The 23,614-nt window shown below is 46.6% G+C and overlaps 1 protein-coding gene across 1 annotated transcript; it reads left to right on the top strand.

The window, feature by feature from the left end:
- Window positions 1-381: 381 nt before the first annotated feature.
- Window positions 382-23,298, top strand: LOC144676469 (D(2)-like dopamine receptor). The gene is given in 9 exon segments (XM_078536884.1): window positions 382-489; window positions 7,455-7,769; window positions 12,074-12,183; window positions 18,178-18,237; window positions 18,239-18,318; window positions 19,494-19,693; window positions 20,957-21,043; window positions 21,936-22,163; window positions 23,173-23,298. Coding segments are annotated over 9 exon segments (1,314 nt in total).
- The last annotated feature ends 316 nt before the right edge of the window (window positions 23,299-23,614 follow it).

Below are 23,614 nucleotides of genomic sequence, written 5' to 3' on the forward strand. Positions count from 1 at the left end.
TGTCCTTTCTGAGCTCCAGCCAAGTGATGTTAAACACTCAGGTGGGAAAGAAAGAAATCTTCGACAATGTGTTTAAAACAATGCTGATTTATTTGCTATATAACCAGAATACTAAACTTCGGTTCAATTATTAACATCAGCAGAAACAAACTCCAACTGTCAGAATGAATATAGTTGGGGGAATTAATTTCTGGCATGTTGAGTTGTAATCCGATTTGGTGTCTGGCTTATTGTGAGAGAACATCAAGCTGTCAGGGAGAGGGATGATGTTGAGGAGAGCAGGTTTCTGATGGTGCGTGTGTGTGTGTGTGTGTATGTGTATGTAAGGGAGAGACAGGTTGTGCTGAGAGTTCGGTACAGGCAGCACCGGTGCAGCCCTGAATGATCGAGAACATCTCTCTCTGCCGGAGTGAGACTCTCCGATATGTGGTTGCTGCAGGGAAGGAAGAGCGGAAGGAGACTCGCAAGGAGTCTCGGGACGGAGCAGAAGTGAGTGTGCTACCAAATTTTCAACACCAAATTATCAAGGGGAGCAAACAGGAATGTAACGCCAGTGGCGAAAAGTTGGTGATGAAGGATGATAGAGACATTTAAAAGAGCAATAAGCAATTGGTTTCATTTCTAGAGGGTGAGCGTTGAAAAACAGAAGTTTTGTTCTACCCTATCTCGAGCGATGGGAGCACTGTGCACGGTTCTGGCCTCCGTATTATAAAAAAGGATATAGAGGCACCGGAGAAGATGCAAAACAAAAAAAGATTTACAAGGACGATTCCAGATCTGAGAGGTTATAACCATCAGGAAAGACTGAACAGGCTGGGGCTCTTTTCTCCAGAAAAGAGAAGGCTGAGAGGTTGACCTGATCGAGGTCCTTAAAATGTTGAAAGGGTTCCGAGCGGGTAGACGTAGAGAAGATGTGGAGGAGACCAGAACTGGGCGGTGGGGGTAGGGGTGGTTAGTGTTATCAATATCAGATAGTCATTAATAAATCCAATGGAGAATTCAGGAGAATTTACCCAGAGAGTGGGGAGAATGTGGAACTCGCTCCCATAGGGAGTGGTCGAGGTGAATAGCATTTAAGGGAAAGAGTTAGGGTGGTGGTGGTGGTAGTGAGACTAACCCGATCGCTCGTCAGAAGTGCTGGCACGGACTCAATAGGCTCGATGGTCTCCTTCAGTGCTGCACAAATTTGGTGAATGGGAGCAAAATTTCTGCCAAGTTTTCTTTCTATATCCAAACTGGTTGGGTTCAGTCCTGTCAACACATATTTGTACCGCCCTGTGGTAACCCACTCCCTCTCGAAGGTGCTGCACTGCCTCCCTCGCGGGGAATGGGGGACAGCTCCGGAGCACAGGAAGTTTGTTTCTCAGGCAGTGGGTTCAACAACCTCGGTCGCTGGTAAGATTTTAGAGTCCATTATTAAGGATGAGATTTCAGAATACTTGGAAGTGCATGGTAAAATAGGGCAAAGTCAGCATGGTTTCATCAAGGGGAGGTCATGCCTGACAAATCTGTTAGAATTCTTTAAGGAGGTAACGAGTAGGTTAAACAAAGGAGAGCCAATTGATGTTATCTACTTGGACTTCCAGAAGGCCTTTGACAAGGTGCCGCACAGGAGGCTGCTCAGTAAGATAAGAGCCCATGGTGTTAGAGGCAAGGTACTAGCATGGATAGAAGATTGGCTGTCTGGCAGGAGGCAGAGAGTGGGGATAAGGGGGTCCTTCTCAGAATGGCGGCTGGTGATTAGTGGAGTTCTGCAGGGGTCAGTATTGGGACCACAACTTTTCACTTTATACATTAATGATCGAGATGAAGGAATTGAGGGCATTCTGGCTAAGTTTGCAGATGATACAAAGATAGGTGGAGGCACAGGTAGTATTGAGGAGGCGGGGAGGCTGCAGAAGGATTTGGACAGGTTAGGAGAATGGGCGAATAAGTGGCAGATGGAATACAACGTGGGGAAATGTGAGGTCATGCACTTTGGTTGGAAGAATAGAGGCATAGACTATTTTCTAAATGGGGAGAGAATTCAGCAATCTGGAGTGCAATGGGACTTGGGAGTCCTAGTCCAAGATTCTCTTAAGGTTAACTTGCAGGTTGAATCGGTAGTTAGGAAGTCAAATGCAATGTTGGCATTTATTTCGAGAGGACTAGAATATAAAAGCAGGGATGTGCTGCTGAGGCTTTATAAGGCTCTGGTCAGACCACATTTAGAATATTGTGAGCTATTTCGGGCCCCGAACCTCAGGTAGGATGTTCTGGCCCTGGAGAGGGTCCAGAGGATGTTCACGAGAACGATCCAAGGAATGAAAGGCTTAACATATGAGGAACGTTTGAGAACTCTGGGTTTATACTCGATGGAGTTTAGAAGGATGAGGGGGGATTTAATTGAAACTTACAGAATACTGAAAGGCCTGGATAGAGTGAACGTGGGGAAGATGTTTCCATAAGTAAGAGAGACTAGGACCCGAGGGCACAGCCTCAGAGTAAAGAGAAGACCTTTCAGAACAGAGATGAGGAGAAACTTCTTTAGCCAGAGATTGGTGAATCTATGGAATTCATTGCCACAGAATGCTGTGGAGGCCAGGTCATTGAGTGTATTTAAGACCGAGATAGAGAGGTTCTTGATTGGTAAGGGGATCAAAGGTTACGGGGCGAAGGCGGGAGAATGGGGTTGAGAAACTTATCAGCCAAGATTGAATGGCGGAGCAGACTCGATGGGCCGAATGGCCTAATTTCTGCTCCTCTGTCTTGTGGTCTGATGGTCTTATGGGTTCGGCACAGCTCCAGGGAAATCAGTACGGAGCCAGGAAAAGGCTGCTGGTGCCCTCCTGCCACACCTGGTAAAGCCTGGCACCTTCACAGTCAGCTATTTGAGCTGTAAATGATTGGGCATTGATATCGTGACACCTTCCCTACGACCATCAGGGTTTTCGCTGGAGTAAACAAGGAGAAACTGTTTCCAGTGGCAGGAGGGTCGGTGAACAGAGGGACACAGATTGAAGAGAATCGGGAAAAGAACCAGAGGGGGAGATGAGGGGGATTTTTGTTTTACACAGCGAGTAATCTGTTGTCATCTGGGAGGCGCTGCCTGAAAGGGTGGTGGAAGCAGATTCAACGGGAACTTTCAAAAGGGGAATTGAATAAATACTTGAAGGGGAAATGTTTTCAGGGCTATGGGGGAAAGAGCAACGTGGGGGAAGTGGGACTAATTGGATAGATCTTTCAGAGAGCCGTCACAAGCACAATGGGCTGAATGGCCTCTTCCTGTGTTGTAAGATTTTATGATTCATTTCTTTCTGCCCACACACTGGATTATGCACCCTCCACAGTCACTAACTAGCACATTTGCTTGTTTTTGTCATTGTTTTATTCTGGTTCTCTGTCATGTCCGCCTTCCTCTCCCTCTTCCGTTTTCCCTCTCCTCCTCTCCTGCTCTCCCACTCTCCCCGGGCTCTGTCTCCTTCCCTCCGACTCTCCAATTCTCCCCACTCTCCCTCTCCTTCTGTCCCGCTCTCCCAGTTCCCCCGGTCTCCCTCTCCTTCCCTCCCACTCTCCCACTCCTCCTGGTTTCCCTCTCCTTCCCACCCGCTCTCCCATTCTCACCGGTCTCTCTCTCTTGTTCTCTCCCACTCTCCCACTCCCTGGTCTCCCTCCCCTTCCTTCCTGCTCTCCCACACCCCCTGATCTTCCTCTCCTCGCCTGCTCTCCCACTCCTCCCAGTCTCTGTCTCCTTCTCTCCCGCTCTCCCACTCTCCCCAGTCTCTGTCGCCTTCTCTCCCACTCCTCCTAGTCTCTGTCTCCTTCCCTCCTAGTCTCCCTCTCCTTCCCTCCTAGTGTCCCACTCCACCAGTCTCCCTCTCCTTCTCTTCCGCTGTCCCACTCTTCCTGTTCTCTCTCTCCTTCTCTCCCATACCCCCGGGGTCTCCTTCTCTCCCGCTCTCCCATTTTCCCTGGTCTCTCTCTCTCGCTCTCCCATTCTCCCCGCTCTCTCCTTCCCTCCCACATCCCAGTCTCTCCTTCTATCCCACTCTCCCACTCCCCATGGTCTCTCTCTCCTCTCCCGCTCTCCCATTCTCTCCAATCTCTCTCTCCTGCTCTCCCGTTCTCTCTGGTCTCTTTCTACCACTCTCCCATTCTCTCCGGTCTCTCTCTCCTTCTCTTCACCTCTCCCACTCCCCCCAGTCTCTCTCCCACCCTTCCATTCTCCCAGGTGTCTCTCTCCTTCTCTCCTGCTCTGCCATTCTCTCCGGTTTCTCTCTCCTTCTCTTCCGCTCTCCCACTTCCCAGTTAGGGGAGGCGATGGCGTAGTGGTATTGTCGCTGGACTAGTAGTCCAGAGACCCAGGGTAATGCTCTGGGGGCCTGAGTTCGAACGGTGGTGGGTTCAGATGGTGGAATTTGAATTCAGTAAAAATCTGGAATTAAAAGTCTTACGATAACCATGAAACCATTGTCGATTGTTGTAAAAACCCATCTGGTTCACTAATGCCCATTTAGGAAGGTCATCCTTACCTGGTCTGGCCTACATGTGACCCCAGACCCACAGCAATGCGGTTGACTCCTAAATGCCCTCTGAAATGGCCGAGCTGGCACTCAGTTGTATCAAAACCGCTACAAAGTCTCGAAAAAGGAACGAAACAGGATGGGCCATCTGGCATTGACATAGGCACCGGAAACGACAACAGCAATCTCAGCCCCGTAGACCCTAAGTCCTCCTTACCAACAGTTGGAGGAGCCATTTAAATACTGTGGCTACAAGAGCAGGTCAAAGGCTAGGAATCCTGCGACGAGTAACTCATCTCCTGACTCCCCAAAGCATGTCTACCATCTACAAGGCACAAGTCAGGAGTGTGATGGAATAATCCCCGCTTGTCTGGATGAGTGCAGCTCCCTCAACACTCAAGGAGCTGGACACCATCCAGGACAAAGCAACCCCTCTTGATTGGCACCACATCCACAAACATTCACTCCCTCCACTACTGACGCACAGCAGCAGCAGTGTGTACCATCTACAAGATACACAGCAGGAATTCACCAAGACTCCTTTGACAGCACCTTCCAAACCCACGACCACTAGAATCTAGAAGGACAAGGGCAGCAGATAGATGGGAACACCAACACTTGGAAGTTCCCCTCCAAGTCACTCACCATCCTGACTTGGAAATATATCGGCCGTTCCTTCACTGTCACTGGGTCAAAATTCTGGAACCCCCTCGCTAACAGCACTTTGGGTGTACCTACACCATGTGGACTGCAGCTGTTCAAGAAGGCAGCTCACCACCACCTTCTCAAGGGCAATTAGGGATGGGCAATAAATGCTGGTCCAGCCAGCGAAGCCCAAATCCCATGAATGAATTTTTTAAAAAGTCTCTCTCTCCTTCTCTCCTGCTGTCTCATTCCCCAAGGTCTCTCTCTCTCCTAATCTCCCACTCCCCCGGTCTCCCTCTCCGTCTCTCCTGCTCTCTCATTTCCCCTGGTCCCCCTCTCCTTCTCTCCCTCTCCCACTACCCCCGTCTCCCGCTCTGTCTCTCTCCCTTTCCCTTTCTTCCATCCCCATTCATCATCTCCCTTTCTCGCTCTCTCTCTCTCCCTCCTTTTCCTCTAATCTGTTCTTCCTCCCTACCGCAACCTCTCTCTTCACCCCACCCCCCTTCCACCCGCTCTCTCCCTTTGCGCTCTCTTCCACACCCGCCTTTAGAAAATTGAAGGTTTGAATCCCAACTCTGTTTCTTTCTCTCCCAATCTCCCATTTCTCCCAGTCTCTCTCCATCTCTCCCGTTCCCCTGGTCTCCCAGTCCTTCTCTCCCTCTCCCTGTTTATACAGACGAGAGAGTGTCAGGATGAAATCCAGTGTGTTATTAGAGAGGAGAGAGGGTCAGGGTGGAATCCAGTGGGTTATAGAGAGGAGAGAGGGTCAGGATGGGATCCAGTGATTTTTTACAGAGGAGAGAGGGTCAGGGTGGAACCCAGTGGTTTTTCCAGAGGAGAAAGGGTCAGGATGATATCCAGTTGTTTTTACAAAGGAGAGAGAGTCAGGGTGGAATCCAGTGAGTTATACAAGGGAGAAAGGGTCGGATGGAATCCAGTGGTTTATTATTTCCTTCCCTCATATTTTTTCCTCCCACCCTCCCTTCCTTCCTTCCTCCCATACAACTAATTTCCCCAATTTATTCCTTCCATTCCTCCATCCTTCCTTCCCTTCCATTCTCCATCATTCCTTCCTCACGCATTTCCTCTCTCACCTGCTTTTAACCTCGGAAGAGAGAGGAGGGTACCCGAGGGTTGGCCTGAGGGACAGGATTGGCTGGTTGATATCCGGTGAGATTGGCCCATGTGGTTTACATTGGGATTGGAGGTCCACTTAGCAGGAAGAGAGGAGAGGATTGGGCAGTCTTCAAAGAGGTAAGTAGAGAGGACGAGGCGGATTTATGTAGGGAAAGAATCTAGAGAGAGAGAGGGGAGGGGGCATAGCAGACTGGTGGGTTTTTGTCCCTGAGTATAATCATACCACTTCAGATCATTATCTATTGAGTAATTTAATTTTGTGTGTAGACCAGTCGACATACAATGAATGAGTTAGCAATAGTTTGGGGACCACAATTGTGTAGTTCATATCATGGCTGCTGATAGATTTCATATAATTATCTTCTCAAGGTATTGTGAACACACATCCCTTATGTGAACTGATTAGTGCTTATAAATGGTCTGTGCACAATGCTTGACATACAAGAGGTTTTATTGATTTAATAAATGTTTTGATAAGGCAGTTTTAATGGAATCAGATTAAGTTACAGTTGAACATCCGGAGATGACACCTTCGCCGACCATAATCTTTACTGTTGGTCAAAGCCAACTAGATTGGATTAAGAGGCACCGTTTAAGGGGTGTTTATGTGAACATTTTAGAGAACTATTGTTCGCATTTTGGACCTGCCCATGTCCCAAAGCCTTTTTGAACAAATGACGGAAGTATCAAAGGCGAGTGCCAAATTGAACACAGCAAGATCCCGCCAACTTCAAGGCGGCTAATGACCAGATCATCTGATTTAATCCTCCTTGCGTTCCTCAATCCTGCCCTCTTGAGCATCCTCCGATTCCCATTGCTCCACCATTGGCAGCCGTGTCTTTAGCTGCCAGGGGCCCTAAGCTCTGGAATTCCTTCGCTAAACCTCTCTGACTCTCTCTCTCTCTCTCTCCTCCTTTAAGATACCCCTTATAAACTGACTTCTTTGAGCGAATTATTGGCCGCAATATCTCCTTATGTGGCTCGGTGTCAAATGTAATAATGCTCCTATGAAGCACCTTGGGACGCTTTGCCATGCTAAAAGCGCTAGATAAATATAAGTTGTTGTTGCCGCAATTGCTTCCTTTTTACCCTTGGTGCCTGGATCGCCGGTATTGTTGCACCATTTTCCCACTTGGTTGGGGTTAAAGCTTTGCCTTCTTTCCTCTGCAGGCTACTGAGGAGGTTGGAGTTCAGAGGTCGCTGCCAGTAGCTGCTCCAAACACAGCCGCCCTGAATGACTCGCAGATGAGGGAGCTGGGGCCCTGGAGCAACTCGGCCGGTGAGCAATGGAGGCATCGCTACAATTTCTACGCGGCATTGCTCAGCCTCCTGATCTTCGTGGTGGTGTTTGGCAATGTGTTGATGTGCATGGCAGTGTCCAGGGAGAGGGCACTGCAGACCACCACCAACTACCTCATCGTCAGCCTGGCTGTGGCAGACCTACTGGTGGCCACGCTGGTGATACCCTGGGTTGTCTATCTGGAGGTTAAACCGTTAGTTCGGTCCCGCTTATCGAAAGGCGGGAGGGCCCCGAAGGGCGTTGGGCCTCGCAGCTACCGACATCACTCCTCTGCGACCCCACCCCCCGCCAAAGAGGTTCTAAGTCCTTTTCCCACTTCCCTTCCTGGAGACAGTCACTTGCGCATCAGTCACGGCCAGAACAAGGTCTCTCTTCTGGTCATCCATTTAGATACCAGGCGATTGGTGAACAACACAAGACTGAACTTGGCCGTATAGAAACGTAGGCCAGGATTTTATGGCCCCTCCTGCCCGGCGGGTTATTACGGTCCCGCTGAACTAAATGGAGATTTAAATGGCTCGCCGCGTCTGCTGGGGGGAGACACGCTGCGGTGGGACCATAAAATCCTGGCTATAGAAAATAGGAGCAGGAGTAGGTCATTCGGCCCTTCGAGTCTGTTCCACCATTCAATATGATCATTGCTGATCCTCTATCTCAACGCCACACTCCCGTGCTCTCCCCATACCCCTTGGTGCCTTTGGAGTCTAGAAATCCATCTATTTCCTTCTTAAATATACTCAGTGACTTGGCCTCCACAGCCTCTGTGGTGGAGAATTCCACAGGTTCACCACCCTCTGAGTGAAGAATTTTCTCCTCATCTCAGCCCTAAATGGCCTACCCCATTTCCTGAGACTATGACTCCTTGTTCTAGACCACCCCACCAGCCAGAGGAAACGTCATCCCTGCATCCAGTCTGTCCAGCCCTGTCAGAATTTTATACGTTTCAATGAGATCCCCTCTCATTCTTCTAAACTCCAGTGAATGCAGGCCTAGTCAGCCCAATCTCTCCTCATATGACAATCCTGCCACCCCAGGAATCAGCCTAGTGAACCTTCATTGCACTTCCTCTATGGCAACTATACCCTTTCTTAGGAAAAGAGACCAAAACTGCACACAATAGGGCCAGGAGCAGGCCATTCAGTCCATCGAGCCTGTTTCACCATTTGATTGGGTCATCATGGAATGGTCCAGCACAGAAGGAAACCATTTGGCCCATCAAATGGAGAGACAGTGGCGTAATAGCAATGTCACTGGACTAGTAATCTGAAGGCCCAGTCTAACACTCTGGGGACATGGGTTCAAATCCCTACAAGGCAGCTGGTAGAATTTAAATTCAATTAATAAATCAGGATTTGAAAACCAGTCTCAGTCATGGTGACCATGAAACTATCATCAATTGTCGTAAAAACCCAACTGGTTCACTAATGCCCCTAAAGGAAGGAAAACTGCTGTCCTTACCCTGTCTGGCCTACATGTCACTCCAGGCACACAGCGATGTGGTTGACTTTTAATTGACCTCTGAAATGGCCGAGCAAGCCACTCAGTTCAGGGGCAATTAGGGATAGGCAACAAATGCTGGCCTTGCCAGCGACGCCCACATCCCATGAAAAGATAAAAAGAAAATTGAGTCTGCTGCAGCTTTTTGAGAGATCAATCAAATTAGTCCCCACTCTCCCCCCGCACCCCCGCTGCTCTTTTCCCCGTCGCCCTGAAAATTTCTCCCCTTCCAGTATTTATCCGATTCCCCCCTTTTGAAAGTTCCTATTGAATCTGCTTCCACCGCCCTTTCAGGCAGCGCCTTCCAGATCACAACAACTCGCTGTGTGATTAAAAGCCGCTCTTCCTCACCTCGCCCCTTGCTGGTGACGCTCACTTGCACCGAAGGCTTATCAGCCTTAGCAAAAACCATTCCCACGTTGTCGCAGCCAACCCTTGGCAGCTGAACGATCGTCATGGATGGGGGTTAGTATTGCAGCCTTCGGGCACGCTTCTGATTGTTGTGATCCTCCAAAGAGCGAATCTTGGAATCCCATTTCTCAATCGCTTTCATTACCACTTCAAATAAAGAAAAAGCAAACATAAGATCAGCCGGTGCAATGAAACTATTCAGTGCTCAGATGATAAAATATTCATTCATTATCATCCAACTGCTAGATAATTAATTTTGTATAATGTCTCCGCTGGATATCTAATCGCACTATTCTCACACAATTAAATCTGGAGCAAAATTAGTTTTATAGGAAATGAGAATTACTGTAATATTCTTTGCTGCAGTGCTTGTCAAACTAATTTATACTTCATACTATCTAGATTGTCCACAAGCGTTTAATCTCTTGGAACATTCTTCATCTTGAAATTACACGAATTACTATTTTCGCCTTTTATATTCTTTTCAATGGAGATGTAATATCTCTATGGACCTCAGTGACTTTTAGGGGGAAGAAAGTAAATGAAAATTTATGGTAAGGGAGAATTCATGATAAGGGAATGAATTACTTAAATTAGAATCTATAGGCAGGCCAGCGCAAATCAGTAAATCAACAATTAAACAGTTAAACCAAATGAACCTTTTACACTCTCAAACTTTGTACACCAGCAAGTTTGCAATCACCAGCAAGGTCCTGGGAGTTAGACTGGAGTCAGAGGATGGCAAGAACATAGATTAAGTGTGCTCTTCAACAGATAGGGGAAGGACAGATGATCCCAGCTTAGATAGGAAGGCAGGTCTCTGCCTGGGTGAAAGTAGGGTCAGATGATGCATGTACCTTTGTACCAGAGACTTGTCTGTTTAATGTAAACCTATATGTTGACAAGATCGGAATCTGGAGGATGTTCTTGTATGTGACAAATAATGTATAAATATGGTGAACACTTGTAGCTTAGCAGAGTACTGTCTCAAGCTGTATTGAGATGGTGCCCTCCTTGCAATTGCTCGAATAAACGATCGTAACCTGTACCTGAGTCTCCTGTGGTCCGTTCATCAAAGACACCACATCAGTGACAAATGCATAAAACGACCCAAGTGTTAAGCTAATGTTCTCCAAGTTTGATTAATGTAGGTGCAGAATAAGTGTTAGTTTCTCAACAGAAGATTGTTAAGATGATGTTAGAGCACATATTCAAATGATTAAAATCAACACGTTCTCTTGGCATATTCATGTTTAGAATATGAAAATGTCTAGGCTTTTTCTCTGGCATGAGTTAATAATTTACGTATTATTTAGTGAAAATGTCAGTGAGTGCAAATCTGTCAACAGCAAAACAGCAGCAGAAAGTTTATAATTTCAACAACAACTTATGATTCTACAGCACCTTCAATTTAATGAAGTGTCTCCAAGGTGCCTCACAGGAGTGATTATCAAACAATATTTGACCTCGAGCCACATCAGGAGATATGAGGGACCGGTGACCAAAAGCTCAGTCACAGAGTGAGGTTTTAAGGAACGTCTTAAAGCCAGAGAGAGATAGAAAGAAAGAGAGAGAGAGAGATATAAAGAAAGAGAGAGATAGGGGCTGGAGGAGGTTCCAGAGATAGGGAGGGTTGTAGGGACTGGAGTGAGTTACAGAGATGGGGATGATTGTAGGGACTGGAGGAGGTTACAGAGATAGGGAGGGTTGTAGGGACTGGAGGAGGTTACAGAGATGGGGATGATTGTAGGGACTGGAGGAGGTTACCGAGATAGGGAGGGTTATGGGGACTGGAGAGGGGTTACAGAGATGGGGATGGTTGTAGGGACTAGAGGACGTTACAGAGATAGAGAGGGTTGTAGGGACTGGAGGAGGTTACAGAGATAGGGATGGGGCACAAGGAAAGATTTGAAAACAGGGATGAGAATTCTAAAATTGAGTTTGGATGAGCTTAAGTTTCCATAAACATATTCCTTGGAGCCATTCTTCCCGTTAATTCTGATGAGCTTATTTGGGGAAGACAATTGAATGTGGGTGGGGTAGGATCGGTTGGTGGCCCTTGGGCTCTGCTCCCTGCAGCCCCCCCCTCCCCCTCCCCGCCCCTCCCACACCGCCTGCAAAAGTGGTCTAAAGTATTTTAGAAGCACTGCTCTTAGGTGTCTTGTGCCCAAAGGCAGCAGAAGAACAAAATACTGAGGGCGCTGGAAATCCGAAATAAGAACAGAAAATGCTGGAAACACCCAGCATCTGTGGAGAGAGAAACAGAATTAATGTAAAAGCAAAAAACTGCGGATGCTGGAAATCCAAAACAAAAATAAAAATACCTGGAAAAAGTCAGCAGGTCTGACAGCATCTGCGGAGAGGAAAAGAGTTAACGTTTCAGGTCAGAACCAAAGGGCAAGGCACTGTAGGAATGCAGATCTTTTATCTGGATTTAAGGCTGGATATAGAGCTCCAGTCAGTGAACAGACGTCCGGATGGCTGGAGATGTTCTGTGATCTTGTGGAAGGGTTTGCTTGAAGGGATGCTACCCTGGCTGTGAATTGTTGCTGATGCTGTTTGTACTTTGCTCTGGTTAAAGGTGGTTGGTGAGTGGCGTTTCAGCTGGGTTCACTGTGACATCTTTGTGACACTGGACGTGATGCTGTGCACAGCCAGCATCCTCAGCCTGTGTGCCATCAGCATCGACAGGTAACCGGAGGGCTTTCAGTGGCGTTCGCCAGTGCGGATACAGGCCATTCGGCCCATCTGCTCTGTGCCGGTGTTTCTCCTCCACACGAGCCCCCTCCCACCCCCTCTTCACCTCACCCCGTTCACCATATCCTTCTATTTCTTTCTCCCTCGTGTGTTTATCTTGCTTCCCCCTTAAATTCATTGATGCTATTCACCTCAACCATTCCCTGGATGCGAGTTCCACATTCTCCCCAATCTTTGGGTAAAGAAGTATCTCCTGAATTCACCATTGGATTTATTTTTAGGAATGTGGGCATCCGCTGGCAAGGTCAATATCACCCTTCAACTGAATGACCCGTCAGTGTTAGGGTTAGAGTCAACCACATCTCTGTGGGTTTATAAAAGGGTTTTCTGTAGTAATTATAGTTCTGATAAACATAGGACTGTACCTTTAACCACAGGGGAGGAAAAGAGGAGAGCGATTCTCCTGAGTATTTATGGGGGCAAAACCACAGTTTAATTCGAAGCTTAACGGCCCCCAGTGCCCCTGACTTGAAGACCCTCAGTAAATTAGTAACAATAAGGAATATTTTCAACCCAAACCCTCAGTCACAATGAAGAGGTTCACGTTCAATTCACTGAATACAGCCCCAAGAGAGACCATTGCTACCTCTGTGGCGAAATTAAAACAACTCATGGAATATTGCGATTTTGGTGAAAGCCTGAATGATATGCTCAGAGATTATTTTGGTCTCTGGCGTGCAAGAGGATGCTATTCAGTGAAGATTGCTGACTGAAGTGGATCTTGATGTTAAGAAAGCATTAGAAATAGTACGTGCGATGGAAAGCGCTGTAAGTGATTCACAAGCGATTCAAGGTGCACAAAATGGCGCCATTTTCCTAGTTGGGCGGGAACGGTCAACTGAAAGTGGCGCGAAAATCCAGGACTCCGCCGTGAAGCGGGAAACAGCCCCCGCTAACCGAAAATTGAGGAACCAGTTTATTAGCAAATTCGAAAACTAATTTTTATCGACGTGGAAACAATCACACTCCTAACGATTGGCAATTTAAAAGGTGGAGTGTTATTTTTGTCACAAAAAAGGACACATATTGAAACATTGCAACACAACATTAAAACAGGCTTCCGGGCGACAAACAAAGCCCAATGAAGTATGTAGTGTGGAAGAGCCAGAAACAACCAATTCTGACATTTAATCCTTATTCAACATGAGAGTTGGGAAGACAGAGCCAGTCACTGTCACTTTACAGGTGAATGGGAAACTCTTAATAATGGAAGTAGACACTGGTGCTTCTACCACTGTAGTAGGAGAACACAATTTCAAATATTTAAATAAAGGTGCTCAACAATTAAATTTGGAACAAACGTCTACCAAGTTGAAAACGTACACAGTCGACGAAATCCAGGTATAAGGTATCACCAGAGTACCTGCTTATTATAGACACCAAACAGCACAACTACCAGTGATGGTATTAGAAGGTACAGGACCAAGCCTTCTACGTCGAAATTGGTTGAGGGAAACTAACCTTGATTGGCCAATGAGATTTCAAAAGGAAGCAGGAAGAGTTCCTGAGTTGGAAAAGGAACAAGGTAAGGTCCTTCAGAAAGAGCCTAGAGAGTCCAAGGACCGCATCTGGATGCAAATGGAATGTGTAGCTATTCAGCAACCTGAAGAAATGAAGACTGTCTTAAACAACGACATGGAAGAACAGCAGAAGAAACTCAAGGCGACTCTGCTGAATTACAGAGTTCAAGTTGAAGCGAGTGAGTTTCGCAAAGAAAAGAAAAACCCTGTTGAAAGACCCTCACACACCACAAGGATCCCTCAGGTCAAAGTTTGTACCTCTGGAAAATTATGAAGGGAAGCAGGAAGAATTTAACGTCACTCTGAACAAACTGAAGAACCAGTTGGCACAGAAGACGCAGCAATGTTCAAGGTTCCAGAAGGAAGCCAACAGATACATGAAGGAGACGGAAGAGCTGAAGAATCAGCTGAATGAAGCTAAAGAGACCTTGAAAGGAAAGGTCGTAGAGCTTTCCAAGATGCAAGTAGATAATGAAGTCATGGGTAACTCAATTACTGAACTAAGACAAGTTGAGAAACCACCTGAGAGAAGTCTGGCCGACAGTGAAGTCAAGATGAAGGCCAAAAATAAACTCTGTGGTAGAAAGCAGAAGACAAAAAGGAGGAAGATCCTGAAAAGACAATAAAAGACAGGAATGAAAAAGTTAACAGGTGAATGATCGGAAACTAAACTTGCTCGTTTCCTATTTTACTACAGAACAATCCCAATTTGGAGGGGAAGGTGGAAAAAAGTCATGGGAACCAAAAATCGACTCCTGATTTGTATAGTCATGAGCAACAATTTACTTGGAGAAACAGTGTGTGTAAGGAATGTCGGTGGAAGACTGAAGTGGCTAGCTGGTAAAGTAAGCTCTGTGACCGAACCATTGTCATACCACATGGAAATGGAGGGCCGGACCACCTATAAGCATGTGGATCATTGAGGAAGAGAGATTTCCCAACAATATGATATTCCACCTGTAACCATTGTTAAACCTATGGTTCCTGTTGAAGTTGCTCAACCAAGGACAGACATGCCTGGTGTCTCTGTTGGAGTGGAAGACACTGAACTGCCTGTGCCTAATGAGGTACCTGATGTTAATGTGGTTCCAGAGCATGTGGTTCCTGCAAAATAATCGGAAGTCGTGGAGCTGCGATGTTCCACAGGGATCGGGAAACCATCTTAAAGACTGAACTTGTAATTTGATGACCTGTGTAAATATTGTGATGTAATGAGATAAATCTCCTCCTAAATACAAAAGGTAAAGAAACGTTTAAGGGTGGGGGGGGGGGCTGCAGTAATTATAGTTCTGATAAACGTAGGACTGCAGCTTTAAGAGTATGCCTGTGTTGTAAGATCACATGAACTGTATAAACCAATGCGTTAGAAGCACGGGGACCCTCGAGGAGAGAATTCTTCTTTCGTTATAGAGTTAGATGTATACATGTAACTGCTGCTGCCGTCTTGTAAATAAAGTTCAACGTTTCCACCAAGCAAAGCTGCCTAGAAAATCAACTCTATCACACTTTCCTTCCCGAAAGTACATCATTGAAACAAACAGGGTTTTTATGACAATTGATGGTCACCATTACTGAGACTAGCTTTCAATTCCAGATTTATTAACTGAATTTAAATTCCACCTACCACTGTGGTGGGAATTGAACCCATGTCCCTCAGATCATTAACCGAGGCCTCTGGATTAGTAGTCCAGACATTAATGCGATGCCACCATCCCACCTTTTAGTGACAATCGTATATTGATAGCCCGTAGTTCTGGTCTCACCCCACACAAATAGCAAGACTTTCTCTACCCTATCGAAAAACCCCTTTCATTGTCTTAATCAGGTCACCCCTCAGCCTCCTCATTTCTGGAGAAAAGGGCCCAGCCTGTTCAGTCTTTCCTGAGAGTTATAACCTCTCGGATTTTGGCAGTGTAGGAAATGCAGAATAAATGAAGAATAGCCTCCTTCGGTGCTCTGAAGTCCTGAGAAGATCGGGAAAAGGGGTATAATTTCTCTCCACCTGGCGGAAACTGCACAGCAACAGACTTAAAATGGTAGCGGGCAACTTGCTTCTCCAGCCCTTTTGGCACTGGGTAGCGGGGCTGTGACAGGAAGAATAAAAAAGAGTCATATTATCTAAATGGTGAGAGATTGCAGAGCTCTGAGATGCAGAGGGATCTGGGTGTCCTAGTGCATGAATCACAAAAGGCTAATAGCAGGTACATCAAGTAATTAGGAAGGCTAATAGAATGTTATCGTTTATTGCAAGGGGGGTTGATTGTAGGGAGGTTATGCTTCAGTTCTGTGGGGCACTGGTGAGACCGTATCTGGAGTACTGTGTACAGTATTGGTCGCCTTATTTAAGGAAAGGTGTCAATGCGTTAGAAGCAGTTCAGAGGATGTTTACCAGGCTAATACCAGGAATGGGTGGGTTGTCTTATGAGGAAAGGCTGGACAGGTTAGGCTCGTATCCACTGGAATTTAGATGAGTAAGAGGTGACTTGATTGAAACATTTAAGATCCCGAGAGGTCTTGACAGGGTGGATGTGGAGAGGATGTTTCCTCTTGTGGGAGAATCTAGAACGTGGGGTCACTGTTTAAAAATAAGGGGTCGCTCATTTAAGGCAGAGATGAGGAGAACTATTTTCTCTCAGAGGGTCGTGAGTCTTTGGAACTCTCTTCCTCAAAAGGATGTAGATGCAGAGTCTTTGAATATTTCTAAGGTAGATCTCGATAGGTTCTTCGTTAACAAGGGGTTGAAAGGTTATCGGGGGTAGGCAGGAATTTGGGGTTGAGGTTACAATCAGGTCAGCCAAGATCTTATTGAATGGCAGAACAGGCTCAAGGGGCCGAGTGGCCTACTCGTGCTCCTTATTCATAATTTGTGATGTGTCCATCTGAATTCATACACATCAGGGCTCCAGTGGGGTACATGACACACGTGTGCCATTGTCAGTGGAGTGCCCTCTGGGCTGTACAAGTGTAGTTAGACTCTTCCTCCCTCTCTTCACCGCCCCCCGCCCCCACCTCCCTCCTCAGGCCTTTACCCACCACCCTCCCTCCTTCCTCCATTACTTTCCCTGGGCTCCCTAGTTTTGGGAGGAGTGGGGCCAGCGAGACCCAACGGCCAGCGAGAGGCCCTTTCATGACTCCAGGTTCTCCAGATGTGCATTGACAAGGTTCGCCCCCTCCTCCCTGCAGCTCGATAGAGAATGGGACCCTCCCATGGGAGCGGCTGTCCCGCTTGTGATCCTGGTTGGAAATGGTGGGAAACTGGGAAATATTGGTGTGCAGAGTGACCTGGGTGTCCTTGTACACGAATCACAGAAAGTCAGCATGTAGGTACAGCAAGGAACTCGAAAGGTAAATGGCATGTTCGCTTTTATTGCAAATGGATTGGCATATAAAAGTAAAGAAATCTTAAAATAATTATATAGATCTTTGGTGAGACTACACCCGAATATTGTGCACAGTTCTGGATCCCTAACCCTACCCCTAACTTCAAACCCAACCCTAAATCCCTAACCCCATCCCTAACTCCCTATCCCTAATCCTAACTCCCTAACCCCGTCCCTAACTCTCCAACCCCATCCCTAACTCCCAACTCCAGCCATAACCCCATCCCCAACTCCCTACCTCATCCCTAACCCCTCAAACCCCACCCCTAACTCACTACCCCTAACACTAACCCCATCCTTAACTCCCTACTCATAACCCTAACTCCATAACCCTATCCATAACTCTAACTAAACTGATTCCTGGGATGAGAGGGATGTCCTATGAGGGGAGATTGAGTAGAATGGCCCCATATTCTCTGGAGTTTAGAAGAATGAGAGGTGATCTAATTGAAATATACAAAATTCTTCGGGGGTTTAACAGAGTCGATTCTGGGAGGCTGTTAACCCCACCCCCTCCCCTGGCTGGGGAGTCTGGAACAATGGTGGGGGTCACAGTTTTAGGATAAGAGATCAGCCATTTTGGACTGAGATGAGGAGAAATTTCTTCACTCAGAGGGTTGTGAATCTTTGGAATTGTCTACTCCAGAGAGCAATGGATGTTCCATCATTGGGTATACTCAAGACTCAGATTGATAGATTTTTGGGCACTGAGGGTGGGAAAGTGGAGTTGAAGTAGAACATCAGCCATGATCTTAATGAATGGGTGGGGCAGGCTCGAGAGGCTGAATGGCCTCCTCCTGCTCCTATTTGTCTGGTTGTTTGCTAGATCTTGGGAATACTGTGTACCTTTTTCCGATTTGATCAATGGATCCTCATCCTCAACCTCCCTTGGTTGCCATGGCTACAGGAGTCGGCCATTTGGCCTTTTGAACTTACTTCCCTGCTTCACTCACCACCTATTTTGGAACTTTTTAAAGACCGTCCAGTTCATCAACAGCTCTAACCTGTTTCTTGTCCACCCCTTGCAGATACACTGCGGTTGCCATGCCAGTGCTATACAATACCCGCTGCAACCCCAAGCAGAGAGTCGTTGATGATAACCATGGTCTGAATGCTGTCCTTCGCCATCTCATGCCCGCTGCTCTTCGGGCTAAAAAAAACCCTGGTAAGCTGTGCCCATCAAGAACCCTTCTTTCATCTTTTATTCCTCTATTGTCTCCTTTTATGGTAAGGGAGGGGCATGAGAATTCTCACAGCAATCCCAAGGATTGGGGACTTCAGTTATATGGAGAGACCGGATCAGCTGGGATTGTTCTCCTTAGAGCAGAGAAGGTTCAGGGGGAGATTTAATTGAGGCATGTAAAATCATGAGAGGTTTTGACAGAGTAAATAAGGAGAAAGTGTTTCCAGTGGCAGGAGGGCCGGTAACCAGAGGACCACAGATTGAAGAGAATCGGGAAAAGAAAAAGAGGGGGGGAGGAGGAGAATTTATACTCCACACGAGCCCACTCCCACCCCTTCTTTATCTCCCCCATCACCATTTCCTTCTATTCTTTTCTCCCTCATGTGTTTATCCAGCTTCCCCATTAAATACATCGATAATATTCACCTCAACCACTTCCTGTGGGAGTGAGTTCCACATTCTCCCCACTCTCTGGGTGAAGAAGTTTCTCCTGAATTCCCCATTGGATTTATTAGTTGTTGCACTATACTGATAGTGCTGGTATCCCACCACTGCCAACCATGTTGTATTATGGTGCGCGGTGGTGTCTCAACGATGTGACCTTGAGACTTGTAGATTTAAACATGAACTCTTTATCTATTTACAGATCTCAGGTTACTGTCATGCATGGCGCTGCTACCTCCATGCAGGCTGGTTCCAAAGTGTTCTCTCTGGACTGTTCTCTCAGCCTGTTACCATGTGACTTTATACATCATACCGTGGGTGGTGCTATTCTCCAGTCCCTCTCTAACCCTTACTCTGCCGTGCACCTTTACATTACAGTGGCATGCAGGCACATACAACACTAGTGACTATCTTATATTGATGGCCGTCTAGTTCTGGTCTCCCATCAGCCTTACCCTCCCCCACCCCAAAAGTGGAAACAACTTCTCTAGGTTCATCCTGTCAAAACTCTTTCATAGCTTTAAAGGCTTCTATCAGGTCACCCCTCAGCCTTCTCTTTTCTAGAGGAAAGAGTCCCAGCCTGTTCAGTCTTGCCTGGTAGTAATAAGCTCGTAATTCGAGTGCCATCTTTGTGAACCTTTAGTTACATCTTCCCCAGTGACTCAATGACAGTTTTTGCAATTATGGAGACCAGGAATGTGCTCTGTCCTCTTCCAGATAAAAGGGACGAGGCCATCTGTGCCATCATGAACCCTTCTTTCATCTTATATTCTTCTATTGTCTCCTTCTACGTTCCCTTCATCGTGACGCTGTTAGTTTGTGTCCCGATATATGCCATGCTGAGACGGAGAAGGAAGCACGTGGCAGCTAAGAGGATCAGCGTTGCCATGGAGCATGAAACCCAACCGCCCATAAAGGTCGAAAGAGTAAATAACAAGCTCAAATATTAAAATGAAGGGATGTGCGTAGTGAGCATGGTGTAAATGACTGAGCTTTAAACTCTAGACGCCGCAATTAAATCCTGCCCAAGTTCGCTTTGTGTAGAGGCTGCACGGGTTCAATTCGACATGGGTTAGAGTGGCTTCGATCCATTTTGTATCAGACACGCTGCCATGATGCAGAGTTGCTTTCAACCTGCCATTTAAGGGAGGATACAGGATGACTGAGGAAGTGGTGTCACCACAAGTATAGGATGTTGGTCATTTGTAGGAGGCTGCAGATTGGCAGGCATAGAGGGAAATGTACATCTAACCCCATGTTGTACCTGTCCTGGGAGTGTTTGATGGGGACAGTGTAGAGGGAGCTTTACTCTGTATCTAACCCCATGTTGTACCTGCCCTGAGAGTGTTTGATGGGGACAGTGTAGAAGCAGCTTTACTCTTTATCTAACTCCGTGCTGTACCTGTCCTGGGAGTGTTAGGTGGGGACAGTGTAGAGGGAGCTTTACTCTGTATTTAACACCGTGCTGTACCTGTCCTGGGAGTGTTTGGAAGGAACAGTATCTTGGTTTATTATATAAAAAAATGCTTTTCAGGGTGAAATTTCCTTGTGCAATATTACTGTGCGTATCACATAATCATATTCCACCTGAAACATTCACTCCCTCCACCACTGATGCACAGTGGCAGCAGAGTGTACCATCTACAAGACGCACTGCAGCAACTCACCAAGCCTCCTTAGATATCACCTCCCAAACCCATGACCATGACCATCTAGAAGGACAAGGGTAGCAGATAAGTGGGAACACCACCACCTGGAAGTTCCTCACCAAGTCACTCCTATCCTGACTTGGAAATACATTGGCTGTTCCTTCACTGTCGCTGGGTCAAAATCCTGGAGCTCCCTCCCTAACAGCAATGTGGGTGTACCTACACCACGTGGACTGCAATAGTTCAAGAAGGCAGCTCACCCCCACTTTCTCAAGGGGCAATTAGGGATGGGCAACAAATGCTGGCCCAGCCGGCGAAGCCCACATCCCATGAACGAATAATTTTTTAAAAAATGTAATACTTAAGTCAGTAATTTTGAAAGGATTTTTGCCCTATTTAATGGACAATCTCTCAATTCCAATTGTAAACAGTGGATTTTCTTTATGGCCAATATGAAGTATTTGTATCCATGTTCGTGCCTACACTGTTGCCAGGGTCGATAATTCCATTTTTTGTTTTATTTAATTTCAGTATAAGTGCACACACCCGGAAGATGTCAAACTTTGCACTTTAATGGTCCAATCAAACGGGAGCACCAGTGTGAGTAAAAAGAAATTGGTGAGGCCTCATCTGGAGACATCAGAATCCTCGGAGCTTATTGACAAATTTCCAGTTCAATTTGAGTGGCCGAAATTTCCACTTGTCACTAAGGTCACCAATCATTCCAAAGGTCATTGATCAACTCTCTTCCCATTCGCTGCCATTGCACAGAATCTCAATGGACCCAAACCTCTTCCCACTCACTCCCATTGTACACAATCCCAATGGAACAAGCCCCTTCTCCTTCACTCCTATTGCACAGAATGTCAATAGATCAATCCATTCCCATCGCACAGAACCCTAATTCCTTTCACTTCCATGGAGAGATTGGGATTGTTCTCCTGAGAGCAGAGAAGGCTCAGTGAGAGATTTAATCGAGGTGGGTGAAATCATGAGGGGTTCGGATAGAGTAAATAAGGAGAAACTGTTTCCTGTATCAGGAGGGTCAGTAACCAGAGGGACACAGATTGAAGAGAATCAGTAAAAGAAAGACGGGGATAGATGAGGAGTTTTTTTTTCCTTTTTACACAGTGAGTTGCTGTGATCTGGAAGGTGCTGCCTGAAAGGGCGGTGGAAGCAGATTCAGCAGGAACTTTCAAAAGGGGAATTGGGTAATTAGTTGAAGGGGAAAGATTTGCTGGGCTGTTGGGCAAAGAGCGGGCAGAAGTGTGGGACTAATTAAAAAGCTCTTTCAAAGAGCCAGCAGAGGCTCGATGGGCTTAATGGCCTTCTCCTGTGCAGTATGATCTGTGAACAAGTTAACTGCCCACACCCCATGTACAAAATGGTGACTTGGAGACAAGGGCCCTTTGTCATTCCCTTCCTTGTCCTCTCCTGTGATTTGAGTGTGCTCTGGTCTGTGCTGTTGGCTGTTGGTAACACCCATTTTCTCTTCTTTTTGGCATCCTAGACACTGGTACGAGAAGCAATCCCTTACTCTGAAGAATCTGAGGGAGCCCGCTTTGTGGGGCCTCCCGAGAGGTCAAGGCCAACAGGAACTCCGCAGGCTTTCCAACTCGGGGCCACTTCCGGATCCTGCCTGATGGCTGGTAAATGGAAGGCCCCTTCCTCCATCGAGGTATCCGCGGACCCCGAGTGCGATGGCCAAGCAAGGTTCTTCAAGCAGACCGCTTTTGAGGTGCGGAGGGTGCCAGTGGCCAAATCAGCAGGGAAAGAAAACTGTCCCACCAGAAGGAGAAGAAAGCAACAAATGTTGGCGGTTGTCTGAGGTGAGTCGAGAACAAACTAGAACAATAGGTTATGTTTCACTGAGTCACAATGATCTAGAACAATAGCCCAAGATCCACAGTCTCAGTGGTCTAGAACAATTGGTTAGGTGCTGTTGTGCCACAATGATCGAGAATAGGCAAACGTCTACCGGTTCTTACAATGATCTAGAACAACAGACCGATTTCTATGTAATTACAACTATCTAGAACAATAGACGAGGTTCCATTGTGTCTCATTGATTTAGAAGAACAGGATAGATTCCATGGATCTTGGACTGTAGGCTAAATTACAAGCTCTATAACTGTGGACTAACTTCAATAGTCTTGAAATGATCTAGAAAATAGGCAAAGTTGCCTTGTGGCACAATGATCTAGAACCATAGGTTAAGTTGCATTGTAGCACAATGATTTAGATCATCAGTCCAAGTTCTATTGGTTTTGCTGTAATCTAGAACAATAGGCTGCATTCCACCAGACCACAACGTTCTAGAGCAATAGGCCAAGCTGCACGGAAATGTAATTATCTAGACTAATTGGCTGTGTATGGTGTTATCATACTCCCAGTAGATTAGTCTGAGTCCTATAGTGTTACAATGATCCGGACCAATAGGCTAAGTTGTATGGAATTGTTATGTTCTCGGATTGTATTCTATACTGATGATGTGTGCCAGGAATGTAATGTGAATTTTATCAAAGTAGTAGTAACTGCAAGTAATTAATGGAGCCCTGTTGCCATATGGTTGAGGAGCTGAGTGGGGTAGGAATCCTTTCGCGAGTCACTGCGTTGCGATGACAAATGGCCCACACATGCATTGACGACTCTTTTCCTCTCTCTCGCTCTCTATCGGATTAGCAGGCGTCTTCATCATCTTCTGGCTGCTATTTTTCATCACTCACATCCTGAACGTCCACTGCCAGAGGTGCTACATCCCACCGGCGCTCTACAACGCCTGCGCCTGGCTGGGTTACGTCATCAACCCCATCATCTACACGACATTCAACATGGTGTTCCGCAAAGCCTTCATGAAGACCTTGCATTGCTGACTCTGGAACAGGGACTGACCCTGGAACAGGGACTGAAGCACAGCCGCTGGCAACTGAGAGCCAAGCGGACCAGACCATGAAACTTGCAACTGATGTCTCCACACGAGAGACACAGGCTTTTAAGGATCCCAGACTATAAACACCTTGTCTCTGCTGTCTTCACCACACCATAACAGGAAGCCAGAATGATCCCTTCCTGCCAAAGATGGAGGAACATGAGTGTACCACACACTGGCACCTTCTGAACACGACAATAAAAGGATGAGTGCTCACACCACAATTTTATGTAGTTTACATACAGTCTCTCTACACCTAA

The sequence above is a fragment of the Cetorhinus maximus genome, unplaced genomic scaffold (assembly GCF_964194155.1).
Source record: "Cetorhinus maximus unplaced genomic scaffold, sCetMax3.hap1.1 HAP1_SCAFFOLD_1626, whole genome shotgun sequence".
In the NCBI taxonomy this organism is placed as follows: domain Eukaryota; kingdom Metazoa; phylum Chordata; class Chondrichthyes; order Lamniformes; family Cetorhinidae; genus Cetorhinus; species Cetorhinus maximus.